At 44.7% G+C, this 17,937-nt stretch overlaps 1 protein-coding gene across 1 annotated transcript; it reads left to right on the top strand.

The window, feature by feature from the left end:
- Positions 1-5,891: 5,891 nt before the first annotated feature.
- Positions 5,892-17,561, top strand: HSP90AA1 (heat shock protein 90 alpha family class A member 1). The gene is made up of 11 exons (XM_084630311.1): positions 5,892-6,049; positions 8,176-8,334; positions 8,421-8,787; positions 9,447-9,580; positions 10,847-11,155; positions 11,906-12,071; positions 13,051-13,241; positions 13,406-13,553; positions 15,182-15,450; positions 16,232-16,565; positions 16,799-17,561. The coding sequence occupies exons 2-11, from the start codon at positions 8,176-8,178 to the stop codon at positions 16,906-16,908; spliced, it is 2,187 nt and encodes a 728-aa protein (XP_084486437.1). The 5' UTR covers positions 5,892-6,049; the 3' UTR covers positions 16,909-17,561.
- The last annotated feature ends 376 nt before the right edge of the window (positions 17,562-17,937 follow it).

Below are 17,937 nucleotides of genomic sequence, written 5' to 3'. Positions count from 1 at the left end.
AGAATACTGATTTCTCTTGTGCAGCTGAGATTTTAATAAATTCTACTTATCACTTGTAAAGTAAGTTGTTGAATTCCTGACTCCTGCTATGTCATGTGTACCCATGTGAAAAAATCTGACAGCATTCTATCTAGCAGTGACTTAATTCATTGCCTAATTTATATTCCTTTTCCAAAGAAAGATTAGGTAGTTATCATATTTCAACTAAACTTTCTGGCTCATGAAAACTGAAACACAAAAAGCTACATAATTCGGTTTTGTACAACGACTGCTGCCAGCTACAGTTCAGAACAGCAACTTCATTTTATTAAAAAATTATTAGATTAAGTTTATTCTGATTTACTCAAGGAATTTAGATACTCTGCTTTGTAATGAGAGCAATGGTTATCAAACATTGCTGTATTATGGATCACTCTTTTGAGCTACACATCCTCCTGTGTGCCATATCACTTCCCATTGACAGTTATGAGACTTGAGAAAGTAGGAAACAGCACAGCTGCTTAGCAGCAGGGGCAGCACTTTATTCAGTCCTTAACTGGGTCTACACTTCCTTAGGCTATGGCTACACTTTCAGATTTAGAGCTCCGGAAGTTAAACCAGGCCTCGGAGACAGCAGCAGGGAAAGTGCTGCCGCGTGTTTACACTGTCAGCTGCAAGCACAGTGGCGTGGCCACATTAGCAGCTCTTGCAACGCCACAGAGAGCAGTGCATTGTGGTAGCTATCCCAGTGTGCAAGTGGCTGCAGCATGCTTTTCAAATGGGGGGGTGGAGTCTGACAGGGAGTGTGTTGTGTATACGTGGGGGGAGAGATAGTATGTTTTGGGGGGCAGAAAGTGTGTCAGCAGGCTATCTTGTAAATTCAGAGAGCATCAGGGAGAAGGGGGAAATCCCAACATCAGCCCCCACCCCCCACCTCTCTCTCTCACAAGTGCCTGCCTCTGCAGCAACAGCATCCCACAGAGATGGTTTGCTTTGTGTCCCGGGGCAGATAAGCAGCCGGCTGTCAGAAACGGAGCTTTGGAAGGGGATAGCCCCATGCCTGCAGCCGAGTTCAAAACAATGACCAGGGTGGCCACTTGACTTCAAGGGATTATAGGATGTTTCCGGAGGCCAATCACAGCGCAGTAATACAACACGTCATCCACACTGACACCCCGGCATTTCAGCCAGGCCGCAGCAAGCTCTATGCTTCTCGTGGAGTTGGATTACCAGAAGCGCTCCAGCTGCACAGTCCAGGTGCTCTAAGTGCCTTGCCAGTGTGGACACCTCAGAGTTAGGGCGCCCGGGGCTGACTTAATGCACTCTAACTTGCAAGTGTAGCCAAGCCCTTAGGCTACCACTAGGCTTTATACCAGTGGTGGGCAACCTGCGGCCCGTGCGCTGCACGCGGCTGGTCAGGGTAATCCACTGGCAGGCCACCAGACAGTTTGTTTACATTTCCACATCCGCCCACAGATCCCAAGGGCCACGGTTCACCGTTCCTGGACAATGGGAGCTGCAGGAAGCGAACAGAATTACATTTTTAAAAAACTCCATAAAAAAACAGTAAGGTTACAAAGTCAAGCACTCAGATGTTAGAAAATGCTATAACTAAAGTTCCAGGCAATCTTAGTTCGGCCCCCTTGTGTTTATGTTTATGAAAGTCTTGCTCAGCGACACAGGAATCCTGTTGCACAGCTAGGAATAGAAACCCATTCTCTGGATTTTAATCCAGTGCCTTGAATACAAGATAACAACCTTTCTCTTCTTGCAACCTTCTGACTCACCATCCTCCTAATGCACTGACTGAGGCAGGGAGTCCCGTAGCCCAAATAGTGCGTGATCATGTAATTAAGGACTGTATCATAATGCATATGCATGCAGCAGGCAAATATGGGTCTATGATAAAATAAAGCTCCACCTGAGCAGATTCAGTTACAGGATCAGGATCTATACCAGGGGTAGGCAAACTGCGGCCTGCGGGCTGGAGCTGTTTTAAGCTGGCCCCTGAGCTTTCGCTGGGGAGCAGGGTCGGGGGCCGCTCCATGCGTAGGAGCTGGAGAAGGGACATGCCACTGCCTCCGGGAGCCGCTTGAGGTAAGCGCCGCTCAGAGCCTGCACCCCTGAGCATCTCCCCATGCCCCAACCCCTTGCCCCATCCCTGATCCCCCTCCCGCTTTCCAAACCCCTCAATCCCAGCACAGAGCATCCTCCTACAACCTAAACCTCTCATCCCCAGCCCCACCCCAGAGCCCGCACCCCAGCCCCAATTTTGTGAGCATTCATAGCCCGCCATACAATTTCTATTCCCCGATGTGGCCCTCAGGCCAAAAAGTTTGCCCACCCCGATCTATACCATGAATACAATTCACATTTGACCTAATACTATATGGTGTCTTTATGTGGTGGCTTCTAATTTTGGCAGGAGCCAAGAACATAAGAATGGCCACGCTGGGTCAGATGCATGGTTCATCTAGCCTAGTATCCTGTCTTCCGATAGTGGCCAATGCCAGATGCTCCAGAGTGAGTGAACAGAACAGGGTAATTATTACATGATCCATCCCTTGTAGTCCAGTCCCAGCATCTGGCAGTCAGAGGCTCAGGCAGACCTAGGGCATGGCATTTCATAGTCAGAGCATGCAGTCCACAGCATTTGGATCAGAGTTGAATTTTCACAAAGCTGGGGTTGTTCAGGTCTATGGGTTTGGACTATTATAAAAGCAAGGTAAAATGTTCAGGTTGCTCAGGTTGAGGATTTTGCTTTTTTGGCACTTCTCGTTCCAACAATTAAAAATCACCAAATAAATTACAAGTCTGACATTAGACCATTTGTTTTAATTTTTCTCCAGTGGTAGGATAGTAAGTTCAATGTAATATATCAGTTTTCCTAACTCATGTTTGGTACTACAGTGATAAAAAAATAAAAATTTAAAAATTGCATGAATATTTTTATAATGGGAAAAGTACATTTTCAGTCTTTGTTCTCAAACACACTGGAACCATTTTTGCTCAACTGTCTTCCCACCCCCTCACTCTCCAAAAAAAAACAGCTTCTGAAACAAATAAAGCCCGGGACACTGCAGCACTGCACAATTATGAACAACTTAAAACAGATTTATAATCGATAAACTACTGCAACTGTCACTACAGCCACATAATAAAAAGAGTACAGCATCTATGGATGATTCATAAAGAAAATATTAGCTTTACACTTGTTGCACAGGCTGACATTTGGATAGGACTTAAGCAGAGAGGGAGAGACTGAAGTGATCAGTTTAGGTTTGGTATGTGAACACTTTCCCCCAAGTGGATTTGTCTAGGAATTTTGAGAAAAATCTATCTACAATGGATTTTAAATAGACTGTTGTTTTGAAAGTTAAAAATAAATACTGTAAAGCCATTAAAGAGTGGCAAATTGCAATTGACTCTGATCTTTGAAAGAAACTGAACACAAGTTCAAGATTTCTAAAAAATAGGAAATCCTGGAAAATAATATGGTTTTAAAAGTAGAATATTAACAAAATAATATGGCTACTGGAGTAGACAATGCAAGCTAGGGCCCTGAGCCTGCAAAGACATAAGCACCCACCTTCATAGGACTACTAATTTGCTTAAAATTAAGTGTGTACATAAGTCTTTGCAGGACCAGGGCCCATTGTAGATACGGGTACAGAAACCCCAGCAATCGATATCTAGTGTGGGGCAGATGAGCCAGGGAGGTGCAATTTGTAACTTCTGCGGCCCTACATATTGTACTATTGTCTCTCTGTTTCTTTGGTCTCAACCCTGAAAGGTGCTGAAAGCCCACAATCCTCATTGAAGTCAAGGGACCACACAAAAAATCAGGCCCATGGGCCCTGATCCAGCAATCAATTCTGCTTATGTGAGTCAGATTGCAAGATCAGGATGTTAGACTGTAAGTAGAGTTGAAATATTTTTTCTATTAAAAAATTCTGTTTTTTTCAAAAGTGACACATATTGAAAAAGGTGTCCCCATTAAATGAAATTTCATTTTGGAAAAAAATCCAAAATGAAGTGGTTAGAATGTGTTCACATGAAAGTCATTGTTTTTTATATTAAAAACATTTTTTAAAGGTCAAAATCAGAGCAAAATGTTTTAATTCTAAGTGGAACATTCTGATTGACCCAAAATTAATTTATTTTTGAATTTTGTTTTGTGGGAAATTTCAATTTTTTTTATTTTGTTCAGTTTCTGGTTTTGATTTGTTTAGGTTTTGGCTCAAAATTTGCTGTACTGGACTGATGCTATGCACAACCCTTTACTTAAAATGCAAGATCTGTCCTCTCTGCATGGCTGGAAAGTCCTTTGAGGAGCTGCACAGAATATCCATGAGGCACAGGCGGCGACTCCGTGGGTACTCCGGGGCTGGAGCACGCACAGGGAAAAAATGGTGGGTGCTGAGCAACCACCAGCAGCCCCCCATCAGCCCTCCTTTCTTCCCCCAACACCTCCCACCAGTCGGTGGGCCCTGCTGATCAATGCCTCCCTCCGCCCTCCATGCAGCATGCAGGAGGCTCAGGGTAGATGGGGAGGAGGGAGGACATGGCGCGCTCGGGGGTGGGGGTGGAATGGGGTGGGGTGGGGACTTGGGGGAAGAGGTGTCAGGGGCAGAGCCAGGGGTGGAGCACCCCCACCCCCCACACACTGGAAAGTCGGCGCCTGCGCCATAAGGGGTAGCAGCTAGGCAGAGAAGCACCAGTACAACCCAGTATGGCATTCAGAGGGGAGGACACCCCAGGGCTGTGCAGCTCAGCATGGTATGCAGGGAGGGGTAGGGTTACCAACCTTTCAGGACTGCCCTGGTCTCCAGGAATTAAAGATTCATCTTTAATTAAAGATTATGTAATGTGAGGAAAACCTCCACCAGTACATCCAACCAAAACTGGCCACCCTAGGTGGGGGAGGTGCCCCACAGCCTTCAGTTCAGCCTGGCATGCCAGGAGGTTGCCCCAGAAACATGCAGTGCAGCGTGGCCTGCGAGGGCTGCCCCAAGGCCACGCACTACATGTACAGGGCTGTGCAGAGCCGCGTTGCGCGGGCGGGTGGCCCAGGGCCATGCAGCGAAACGTGAGGGGTCGCTGCAGGGCCATGCACTACAGACTGGGGGAGCAGAGCACCCCAGGGGCATGCGGTGAGTTTAACATGCAGGTCGTGCCCCAGGCTAATGCACTGAAGTGTGGCAGCGGGACGATGTGCCCCAGGGCGGTGCACTGCAGCCTGCCATGCGGGGGGGGGGGTAGCACCCCAAGGTCGTGCATGAAACGTGGCCTAGGGGTGCCCCAAAGCCAGGCACCATGGTATGAGGAGGGACGCCCCGGCGCCGTGCAGAGAAACGCGCAGAGAGCCTGAGGGAAAAGGCAGATGGAGGCGATGCTAACACCCCCCCACCCCATCCCGTCTCTTGGCCGTTCTGATGCCGGCGGGGGGGAGGGGAGTGTGTCGCTTCTGGCTGCTTCTAGGACCTTCTGAGGGAAGCGGGGTGAGGGAAGGCGGCAGAGCAGGAGAGGCGGCACTTGGCAGAGGGAGACAGCCTAACGGGTCCCGCCTCCTTCTAGGACGTTCGGAGGGAGGGGATAGGCTCGGGGCGGGTTCGAGTTTCCAACGAATGAAGTCACCTTGCGATTTGCGCAATCCGCACCCCCTTTTCCCAAGCCAACCGATGACAGTTGATCTCGCGCAAGCGCATTTCCCACCGCCGCCTTCAGAGGCGACTGCTGGAAAGGCAGCGCGCGTGCGAACGGGGCTTCGGAAGGCGCATGCGCAGTAGTCTCAGCTAGCTGACAGACGACGCGTGCGCAAACCGAGGCATTTCGTCCTGGCGCATGCGTATTTGTTCCCCAGCGGCTTCCCCCTCTCGGCCCTTCCCCTCCCGTGATGAGGGTTGGAGTCACCACCCCCGTGCCTGTCAGTGAAGGTTCCCGATGGTTCTGGAAGGAGGCGGTGCCGGCGGTATAAAAGGCGGGCGGGAGGGGGCGAATATCAGTGCTGTTAGTGCGGAGAGAGAAGTACGGTTAACGGAGAGAAGCAGTTACAGCTGTCGCCGCTAAGGTGAGACGCGGGGGCAGCGGTGACGGGAGGATCTATCAGAGGATGGACCTCTCAGCGGTCCCGTCCCCGGCTCGGGGGAGGCGGGTGACCTGGGCTGATGGCGGAGGTCCTTTCGCGGAGCGGAGACCGGTAGCCCAGCTCGCGGGAGAGGGGACCGGCGGCGCGCTTGCAGGGCGGTGTGAGGGGCGCAGGCAGCCCCTGCCGAAAGAGCCACCCGCAGAGCGGTGTCTGGCCTTGCGGGAAGTGACTCCTAGGCGGCTGCTGCGGGGATTCGCGTTTGTTCTGGGGAATTGCTGGGAACGGAAAGACGCGGAGGGGCCGGAGCAGGCTCGGGGAGCGGACCGGCTCTGGCGGCGCAAGGGCCGGCGGGCGGTGATGGGCTCGGGGACGAGGCCGCCTCACGTGCGGCAGGGGGGTGATGGAGACTGGCCGCGCGGGGAGGGGGGGGTGGAGACGGGGCTGTCGGGGTAGCTCGTGTGGATGCGGGTGTCTAGCTGAGCAGAGAGGCGGGGACCGGCTGCGGAGGGGAGGGCGCAAGGGACTCGCTCTTGCGGCGAGTGGGTGGGGAAGGCGCTGGGGGTGGGGGGTGAGGGGGAAGGCTCTGGCAGTTTCTAGAATCTGTTCCCGGCCGGAGCCTGTAGGGGGCGCTGTGACCCCATGTGTGGAGAGCGTGCGGCGCTGATACCTCCCTGGTCTCCAGCTCTACCCGCTGTAAACGGTACAACGTACAGTACTCCCCGTGGGGGAGGCTGGAATCTGAACTTGACCCGGTTCCGTGGTGCTTCTTACCGCGCTATGGCTCTGGAGAAGCACATTGCTAGTAAGAAGAAAAGGAGGACTTGTGGCACCTTGGAGACTAACCAATTTATTTGAGCATGAGCTTTCGTGAGCTACAGCTCAAGCTTATGCTCAAATAAATTGGTTAGTCTCTAAGGTGCCACAAGTACTCCTTTTCTTTTTGCGAATACAGACTAACACGGCTGTTACTCTAAAGCCTGTCAAATTGCTAGTAAGGTCTCCCTCTGAGCTTTAGGGGGATTCGGTTCAAGCCGGTACTGTAGCCGGTAAAACAGGGATGTGACTGTGGCACTGGGCTTCCCCAGACTGCAAAACCTGCTCTTTTGCAACTAGGAAGTAACCAGTGGATTATACCAAATTGTGCTCTCATTGCAACTAATGTATAGCACCATTGCCTGGGTGAGGGATATGAGCAAGAGAATGCCATTTTGTCTGTTAAACAGTCAGTGCGGTTGCACATACATACTTTTGGGTTGTATGAGTTATCTGCCCTACAGCCTTGAGGGGAGAGCTCACAATTTGTGACTGATCACTCAGCCAAAAAAAAAAAAAATTAGGTGGCTGCTGGAAACAATAACCAGATTGTGAGTTCTTCTTTCTGCCATTAGAAGGGTATATGTGTCGGTATGTTTTGCAAGTTACTTTCTAGTCCCAAATGTTGTATAAGGTCAAACTTAAATGCTGGTTAGTATGGCGCGCGCTGCCTTTCCAGCAGTCGCCTCTGAAGTTAGGTTAGTATGTAATGTTAACTTTGTGTATTCAGTCCTTGATTGGAGGGAATTGACAGTCCCTAGATGCTCTGGAAACTCACTTAGATTTTTTGACTTGTGTAAAAGTGCATATATTTAGACAAACAAGGCAGAACATCTAGAAGTCAATTCAGGTATTCAACACAGTTTCACTTCTCCCTTTCTAAATGGCTCCTGCAACTCTGAGGATGAAGAATCCTGAAAGATTCACAACATTAGCCTGACTCCTTAAAAATGCATGGTAGGCAATCTTGCAAATTGCTGCTGAGTTACTTAAAACTTTGTCCTCCTGAGGAGCAGAGAGTTGTGCTCATCCATCACTGCCAGGTCTTTCCAGATAAGGGCTATAAGAGTTGGAGCGTTCCCGCCAGAAGAGAATACCAACTGGGATTCTCTTATTCAGTCTGATATATTTAAAATGTTATCCATGTTCTCAGTAACCCTTCTATCCCAAAGTGGTGGTACTTGTTAAAAGAAGTTCTAGTGGTTGAACATAAAACAGATGAATACTATGTGCTTGTTTTAAGAGCCTTTCTACAGAGCTGTCTTACAGAGCTACAATTTCACTTATTTCTACAGATGCCAGAAGCTGTGCAGACTCAAGACCAACCAATGGAGGAGGAGGTGGAGACCTTTGCCTTCCAGGCTGAAATAGCTCAGTTGATGTCTCTGATCATCAACACTTTCTATTCCAACAAGGAGATCTTCCTGAGAGAGCTGATTTCTAATTCATCAGATGTAAGTAATGGAAATAATTAAGTGACATTGCTACCTAAATGCAAGTAGTGTGTTGAGGGATCTGATAATTGCCTCTTGTTTTGTAGGCTTTGGATAAAATCAGATATGAGAGTTTGACTGATCCAAGCAAACTAGATTCTGGAAAAGATCTGAAAATTAACCTTCTTCCCAACAAGCATGATCGCACCCTTACCATTGTGGATACTGGCATAGGGATGACTAAAGCTGATCTGGTTAACAACCTGGGTACTATTGCCAAATCTGGCACCAAAGCCTTCATGGAGGCATTGCAAGCAGGTGCTGATATTTCTATGATTGGTCAGTTTGGTGTTGGCTTCTACTCTGCCTACTTGGTTGCTGAGAAAGTAACAGTGATCACCAAGCACAATGATGATGAGCAGTATGCTTGGGAGTCTTCTGCTGGAGGATCATTCACTGTAAGACTTGATAATGGTAAGTGCTAACATTCTGTTGCACAGATAGCTCTGAAGCAGCCCCTCATTAATGTGTTTCCCCATATTATGGAACGGTTTTGAAGATGGAACAGCAGTAGCATATGGTATCATGTAAAACGAAACTGCCGTTAAAGCAACTGCTCCTCAGGGTAGTGTTTCTTAACCTCTGCTGAAAAATTAATTCACAGTTGTAAGTAAGTTACAATAATAGTGCAACAGTGGTCCTGCATTTCTCTTGTAAAAAGGATAAGAATGTGAGGTAGCAGTTCAGATTAGAAACTTTTATTTCAGAGGATAGCTCAACTACAAAGGGAGCTGTGATTTGTTTGTATGCTGCAGGGATTGTAGTTAGGATGCATATCTTATATTAAAGATCATGAGGTTTTAAAGGAGGGCTAATACATTATTGTAAAAGCATGAGTGCAGGTGACCTGCATGACACAAGGAAGTAAGTATAAAATTACTATGTAGATGTGGATGTACAGGAAAGCTCTGTCCCCAAATAAATTAGGGACCTAACGTGGATAATCTTAAGCATAAGGTGTTTAATTAGAATCTTACTTCTGATCAAGATGTAAAAACCCGACTAGTTAAACTAGCACCTTGCCAAACACAATTATTGGTGCTTGCAGTAAAACTCTTAAATCTTTATTCTAGGGGAACCTCTGGGCCGGGGTACAAAGGTTATTTTGCATCTTAAGGAAGACCAGACAGAGTACTTGGAGGAAAGACGAATCAAGGAAATTGTGAAGAAGCACTCTCAGTTCATTGGTTATCCAATTACACTCTTTGTAAGTGTTCAGGTTGGAATGCTAACAGTAAATTAAACTAGTAAAATCTAATCACTTCAAAATGACCACATTATAATGTTTAGTGGTACAATAGAAGGTTTAGCCGTAGTATCTCAACAGTACAAAAATTTTATTCTAAAGTGATAGACAAGATTAAAAATCATTAATATACTAGTGTGTGTATTATATATAACATTTGTCTAAGAATCTCTTGCTTTTTCCTTACTTGCTGTTGGGGACTCCTGGGAATCAACAGTGCTGTCAGACCTGGTCCTCTTCATACATGGAGTCACAGAATAGAGTAAAAGATGTATAACCTAAAACATGATGGGCAGTGAGTGGCATAACACCGTACATCATTAAAGATATACGGTTAAACCTAATGGTTTCAGTAAACTTTAGCTTCATATGCAGAAGTCTTCTGTTTGGAGTTTAACTTTGTTTTGGGGTTTATTTTAGCAATTTCTGAGTTCTGTGTAAATGTCCAAAGACTAGGGGTTTTTTTCAGGACTTTCTCTTGGTCTATACTGTAACAAAGTAATTTCTTTGTAGTGTTGTTCCCTACTGCACTCTAACATAGTACTGTTTCAAACCTTTAGTGTGCACCAGCAGGGTTTACATGGAACAATTAATATGCAACACATTAGTGTGCTTTAGAAATTACACCCATGTAGTCTGTATTAGTGCTGTGTGTAGACAGCCCCTTTGATATAAGTAACCAGTTCTGATGTTTTTCTGATCTTTATTGGATACAAGAAGAATGAAATCTGGCTTTATCAGAGGTGTGTTGTTGCTGTTCATCAGTTGAAACTAAAAATCAGAGGCCCTCCTTACAGAGCATCCTTAAAGTGTCTTAGAATGACTTAATAAATACTTCTCCTCCGTCTGTCTTTTTTTAACAAGGCTTTCACCAGATAAACTTGTTTGGTTTTTTCCCAGTGCAAACCATGTCTAGCTATTCAGGATTGTACAGCACTACTACTTTTTGATTTCTTCTCTATGCTTAAACACTGGGATGCTAGGTAACAGAAAACCAAGTGCAATACTGTAGTTAAAAAACCAGATAATTTTATCACATTTTTACATTAAATCTTTAATTAGAGGTTAGGATGAGCAAGGGGAGAGAACTTGGTGTTTGCAGTATATATAGGGTATCCAGCCCAAAACAGTTGAGGACATGGGCATGCATGAAAAGCTTATCAGGGCCTCTAACTCGTATAACATGCTATGAAGTCAATCTTCCACTTAAACTTCTAATCTTTTTAGGTGGAAAAAGAACGGGATAAGGAAGTAAGTGATGATGAGGCAGAGGAAAAAGAAGAAGAGAAAGAGGAAAAAGAAGAAAAGACAGAAGACAAACCAGAGATTGAGGATGTTGGCTCTGATGAGGAGGAAGAAAAGAAAGATGGGGACAAGAAGAAGAAAAAGAAGATTAAGGAGAAATACATTGACCAAGAGGAGCTCAACAAAACCAAGCCAATCTGGACACGGAATCCAGATGATATCACCAATGAGGAATATGGAGAATTCTACAAAAGCCTGACCAATGATTGGGAAGACCACTTAGCAGTGAAAGTAAGTAGGACTCATATCTGAAATCAAAATGGCTGAAAGCCCAGTAGATCCTACTTCAGTTGTGTGCTTTGGGTGTTGTCTAGGTTTGTTGTCTTAATAAAAAGATATCTAAGTACTTGAAGAGATCTCTCTGCTTGGTTGAGGGTGATGAAAGTTTCACTATATGCCTACTAAAACTGCTGTTACACGGAGTGCTACAGCAATTTTCTAACTTGAGGATATTCAGAGTTTTTTTTATATCACTTGATTTGTGCACATCTGAAACAAACTAGAAAGCATAGGCCTTGTAAAACCAAGTTAAGTTCTTAAACCTAATGTAGGCAGCAGCATTTCTCAGGCTCTGATCGGTAAAGTTTCTCTACAGTTAGGAAACGTCTCTGACAATCAAGGTGAATACATGCAAAACAGACTAAATATAATGGATGGTAGGTTCTTATGGCACCATAGGAGCCCTGCCTAAAGAGAATGGGGAACCTCCTGTAGAGTTCAAATTCTACAGTAGTTGAACATGCCTTCCACTAAGACCTGCATGCTGGTGGAGACTAGGAGAACAGCTTCTGACTCTTGCTATGCTGTTGATTGACAACCTTGATTAAGAAAGCAATGCGCTTTTATTAGTGAAGATGTCAAAAATGTCTCTTAGACGTCATAGCCCCAGCTAAGTGAAGTGGCCATGAATGTCTTCCAAACACTGTAAAATGCATCAAGCCAACTTTAAAGATTCTTAAACCTTGGCATACTTTCTTGCAGCACTTTTCTGTGGAAGGGCAGCTGGAATTCAGAGCGCTTCTATTTGTCCCAAGACGTGCACCCTTTGACTTGTTTGAGAACAGAAAGAAAAAGAATAACATTAAATTGTATGTACGCAGAGTCTTCATCATGGATAACTGTGAGGAGCTAATCCCTGAATATCTGAGTAAGTAGGCCCTTATTTGAAAAGTAACATTCCTCTGATCACCTGTCATGTACATTGGTGGAAAAAATAGAAACACCTTTTGTGAGTCCATAAATAGTGACTAAAATGTGATTTGGCTTTTTCTTTAAGATGTGAATGTGGAAGCGTAAGACAGAACAATGAAGAGGGTTGATTATCTGATTCTTTAAAGTTTCCTTTTGGAGAAAAGGAACTCCCTAGAGCAGAGGTGGGCAAACTGGCCTGCGGGACTGTCTTGCCTGGTCCCTGAGCTCCTGGCCAGGGAGGCTGGCCCCTGGTCCCTACCCCGCTGCCCCCACTCTCCTGCAGCTATGCCACTGCGTGGGCAGTGTGGCTTGTGCCCACACACCTCCCAGGCTTTCCGATAAGCCTGTCTGCCACTCTGAGTGGCAGGGGGAGGCAGGAGGTCTCGGGGGGGCAGTTAGATGGGGCAGAGGTTTGGGGGGGTGGGAGCAGGGGGTGTTGGATTGGGGAGGGTCCCAGGAGGGGGACAAGAGGGAGCAGGGGGTTGGATGGGGGGGGTCCTGGGGGGTCCCGGGTGGGGGTGGTCAGGGGACAAAGAGGGGGTGGATGGGTCGGGGGAGCTGGGGCAGGTGTGTGGATAGGGGTCAGGGACGGGGTGTGTGTGGTTGGATGGGTTGGCAGTTCTGAGGGGGGCAGGAAGTGGGAGGGGGCAGATAGGGGCTGGGGGCCAGCCTGTTTGCAGAGGCACATCCTTCCGTACCTGGAACTGCATACTGTTTCGCAACCCCGCTGTGGCCCTTGGGCCAAAAAGTTTGCTTACCCCTGCTCTATTAAAAAACGCAAGCCTCTAAACTAAAATAAAATAAAATGGAAAAAAAGGAAAAAACCCCAAAAACCTTTTACTATGTATTTGTAATACATCTAAGTTATTAAGATTATTAATCTCATTGTAAAGCTTTCTCTTAGTCTGCAAGATTTGACACGCATTTTCTTACAGACTTCATGCGGGGAGTGGTGGACTCTGAAGATCTGCCTCTAAATATTTCCCGTGAAATGCTGCAGCAGAGCAAGATTCTGAAAGTTATAAGAAAGAACTTGGTCAAGAAATGCTTGGAACTCTTCACTGAATTAGCAGAAGACAAGGAGAACTACAAGAAATTTTATGAGCAGTTCTCTAAAAATATTAAGGTCGGTGACCTTTTAGTATTTTAGCAAGAACTTGGTCTGTTTGCATGGTGGCTTCTATCAAGGATTTATATTATCTGCTTTTATTATTGACACTTGCACAGTATGAGCATGTAGTTTGAAAAGGTGAGATTTTATATTTAGTGTTTTTTTTTTTTTTTCCCCAGCTTGGCATACATGAAGATTCCCAAAACCGAAAGAAACTCTCAGAATTGTTGAGGTACTACACTTCTGCATCTGGTGATGAGATGGTCTCTTTGAAAGACTATTGTACTCGGATGAAGGAAAACCAGAAACACATATATTACATTACAGGTAAGTCAATTGCAACTACTTTCAGCTTTGGTGTTTAAAAGCTTCCAAATGTACTGGACCTTTGCTTGCTATCTAATGACTCAGGCAGGCACCAGAACTTGTGTCATAGGTAGATGCTTTCCAACTACTTGTCCTATCTGTTTTTTAAATAGTCTTGTTGTGGACTGGCAGTTCTTGCTCCATAGGCTATCATACCATATGCTGTCACCACATGAACACTGCATGTTGGGATTAGTCTATAATTGAACAAGTGAGCCAGCAATACAAAAACATGTATAACCTTTCACAAGTGAGTCTTTCTTTAACTTAGAGCTACCTTTTTAGAGGTCCTTTTTTTTTTAAAGCCTGTCTGAAGCAAGGTTATTCCATTTAATCCCTTAGTAGTCATACGCAGGTGAACTCCACACAACAATATCCGTGCATGTTGGAAAATGCACAAGGAGGCAAGCTACATGGTGAATATTTCTCTTCTGAGCACCTGATGGAATCAGTGACAAGTATCCATGTTCTAAATGTCATGCTTGTGTATTTTCCGTACTCATGGAGTTGACCTCTGTGGGTCTTTGTTCCCAGTCTAATGTTCAAGAATTAAGTAGCTGTCTTTTGAGAGAAGCAGTGCTGGACACAAACAAGGTTTCTGTTGGCATTTGTATGGCCCCAGTTTATACCTTGCAAACATTCCAGTCAGGAATGTCAGTGACTGCTAGGGAGCCTCTGAAATAACAGAGGCAGTCTCCATATTTTTGCCATTCCTTATCTTTTGAATTTACTTCCTTTTTGGGGGGAGAGAACTACAACAATTTCAGGTGCTGAAGTAGAAGTTCTTGGTGCAATAGTCTCAAACTTCAACTCAACACACTTAAATTGGCTTCTTAGGATTCCTGTGGTACTTCACCTAGTGTTTGAGAATGTCTGTCTGAGAAATTAGAGATGTATTAAAAGTACAACATGCTAAATTCATGAGCTGTGATCTCTTCTGGAGTAGGTATTACCAATCTGCAATTGCTGTCCTTCAACCATGGATTGCTAGGCCTCCATGATTAAGGGACCGGTATAGCTTATCTTTCATCCTGATAAATGCCCAGCTTTTAAGACCCTTCTATAAAAGGGCATGTGTGGCTTAGCGTCAAAATCCAAGTGGCCTTAGGCAAACGGCTTCAAGCTTCTGGATTTCATGACTAGGTTCAGAGCTGCTCAAGGATAAGGCTGAACCTGTTGAGGGAGCAGGTGCCAGCCTCTTTGCAGAGGACAAATAGGAAAGCCCAGTGTCCTTTCAGGCTTGTATCTGACACATTGGAAGGGAGACTCCACTTTTGTAAGCAGTCCCTCAGACAGATGGCCTCAGGGTGGCTCAGTAGTGCACTTCACAAATTACTTTGGGCACCTTAGGCTGAAATTGCAAGGCCCCTTTCCACAAGCACCAAAAGAAGGTTAGCATTTTAGCCAGTCTTCAATTTCCAGTCATCTGTACAGAACAACCTGGCCGTCTGCTGCTCCATTGCTCTTCTGGGACAACTCAAGCTTACTTATATGAGAATCTCAAATACCTAGAGAAGGGACAGTTTCTATACTCATCTACTGTAGTCAGTAGTTGTGGCTTAAATTAAAAAGTGGAATTCTTCTTTCAGGTGAAACCAAAGATCAGGTAGCAAATTCTGCTTTTGTGGAACGCCTTCGCAAACATGGTCTGGAGGTAATTTACATGATTGAACCTATTGATGAGTACTGTGTGCAGCAGTTAAAGGAATTTGAAGGCAAGACCTTAGTTTCTGTAACAAAGGAGGGTTTGGAGCTTCCAGAGGATGAAGAGGAGAAAAAGAAACAGGAGGAGAAGAAGGCAAAGTTTGAAAACCTCTGCAAAATCATGAAGGACATACTTGAAAAGAAAGTGGAAAAGGTATGATGAACCTCTCGCTCTTTGTAGGCGTCACTCTTCTGATTAGTAAGCTCTTACAGGCTATTGTGAGGAATGGTCCTAAGTGTTAACGAGACAGCCTTTAGTCAGCACTTGAGCTCTAGCACCACAAGTATTGCTAGTTTATCATTCCTGTCTTATATGGAACACTTCTCAGGGTTAAGTGTGTGTGGTTTTAAGGCAAAGCGAAGAATGAGGAATGTGTAAAACTGTTCTACTTAGTGTTGCTTGGCAAAAAGTATTTAATACTCCATGTCTCATCCTAAAATTACTAGCTAGGTTTTTTAAATAAACTATATAATAATCAGGCAATCTGTGTGCCCCTTATCCCTTTAGATGCAAAAAAGATTAAGGCATGACTCAACTACTAAATTTTTTTTTTATCCAACAGTAGTAACTAGCATATAGTCTATCGGTACAGTTGTTACTACTTTCTCACCCACCAAAAAAAATAGGGTTGGAACATCTAGTCTTTATAATCAATTTGAGTCTATGAAGTGGTGGGAGATGCTTTGGTTTCTAATCAGAGTGAAACAAGATTAGTCAGTTAGTAGATGGTCCATTGGACTTTAAATTAAAGTATCTTCAAATTTCACTTTATGATGTGGATCTACAGATGTTGACTGCATCATGGGTCCTGCTGTATTTTATCACTTAGCTTATGCAGGTACTCTAAACAATTGCTGCAGTTCAGCATACCTGTAGTATCTTAAACCCTACAGAAACCACCAACTTTGTGGTAATTAATGTTTCCACTCAACAGGTTGTGGTCTCCAATCGTTTGGTGACCTCCCCATGTTGCATTGTAACAAGTACGTATGGCTGGACTGCCAATATGGAGAGGATAATGAAGGCCCAAGCACTGAGAGACAACTCCACAATGGGTTACATGGCAGCAAAGAAACACCTTGAGATAAATCCTGATCATTCCATCATTGAAACACTAAGGCAGAAAGCAGAGGCTGACAAGAATGACAAGTCAGTGAAGGATCTGGTTATTTTGTTGTATGAAACCGCACTCCTGTCCTCTGGTTTCAGTTTGGAGGATCCCCAGACACATGCTAACCGTATTTATAGAATGATCAAACTTGGTCTTGGTAAGTAAAACTATTGAATTTATAATCCTAGTTCATGTGTACATACTATTCTTGGGAGAAATTTAATGGCTGCAGATCAACATTTTTTCTTGTCCAAATAATTGAGGGTGCAGTTGAGTAATCAGTCTTGCCTATGATTATGAAGGACATAGAATTGTTTGTCGTGAACTGTAGTATTAGAGATTAATCTCTTTCTGGATGGTCTTAATTGTACACTTGTGCTTTTTGTACAGGCATTGATGAAGATGATGCTGCTACGGAAGAAACTAGCCCAGCGGTTGCTGAGGAGATGCCACCACTTGAAGGAGATGATGACACTTCACGTATGGAGGAAGTGGACTAAAATAGCCAGCAAGCTTACAGAAAATTGAGGATGTCCTTGGCTAATTTGAATAAGTTATATTTTGTATATTATGAATGTTACCTGCCAAAACAATTGACACTATCTGCATTCCCTCTTTATATTTATTTTCAAAGATTGTTATACCTTATTTTTGTTACATTGCTTTTTTTAGCTAATGTGAGATAGAAATGCCATGAAGGGAATGTTTGTTTTTTTTTCTTGGTGCATTAACACTGTAACACCCTAGACAGGCAAGGGAGTAATTATTTTGTCTGTAAGAGCTGGTTGCAGATGGCAGGGGTTTTGGCTTTCTCTTTATTGCCAGAAATATGGGAAAAGTAATTTAATGTTATGCTATCTGGATGTTTAAAAGTTGTAATCTGTTATACAGCTCCTCACTCACTAAACATGTCTGGCATACAGTACCTAGTAACTAGGTATCTAGAAGAGCTGAAATATTTGGGGAAGCTTTAACCCCCATACTCCTATGTTTCAAAGTCTTGATGTTAAAATCTGTCTTTTTATACTGTAAAAGGATTTTGGATTGCACTCTACCATAGAATAGAATCCACTGTAAATCTTGTGATTTATGCAACTCTGCATGTACAGTTCAACCTTAAAGCTGACTAAGAATAAAAGTGTTTATGAATGAATCTTATTTGTGAGAGAATGCAAGTTATTTCACTAACAGGTGTGGCAGTCATACTGATTGATGGTCTGGAAACAAGTGATTTACCTCACCTCTGCATGATTTAGTGGTGTCCTATGCATGGTCCACTCCCCACCTTCCCCTCTTCTAAGTCCTAACTTCAACTCTCCAGTTGAGGTAATTGGTACCCAGATTCCTTTCCTCCTCCTCCTCCCCCTCCCTCCACAGCCTAGAAGCTGCAAGGGAAAAGTCATGACAACATTCCAACCAACATGGCTTCACAGACTCAAGATATACCACTAGTGCATCTCTGAGTGGGTATGGACCACAGTTACTCTGAAAACTTCAGCTGCCACACAACTTTATTTAAGCTTGGACTT

This window comes from Lepidochelys olivacea, assembly GCF_965140295.1.
Source record: "Lepidochelys olivacea isolate rLepOli2 genome assembly, chromosome: 6".
Taxonomy (NCBI): Eukaryota; Metazoa; Chordata; order Testudines; family Cheloniidae; genus Lepidochelys; species Lepidochelys olivacea.
The sequence above is the reverse complement of the archived record's forward strand: the minus strand, read 5'-3'. Positions and strand labels throughout refer to the sequence as shown.

Coding starts and splice junctions, on each gene's coding strand:
- HSP90AA1 (XM_084630311.1), top strand. CDS start 8,176: ATGCCAGAAGCTGTGCAGACTCAAGACCAACCAATGGAGGAGGAGGTG. Junction 11,156..11,905: donor AAGACCACTTAGCAGTGAAA/GTAAGTAGGACT, acceptor ACTTTCTTGCAG/CACTTTTCTGTGGAAGGGCA. Junction 16,566..16,798: donor AATGATCAAACTTGGTCTTG/GTAAGTAAAACT, acceptor CTTTTTGTACAG/GCATTGATGAAGATGATGCT.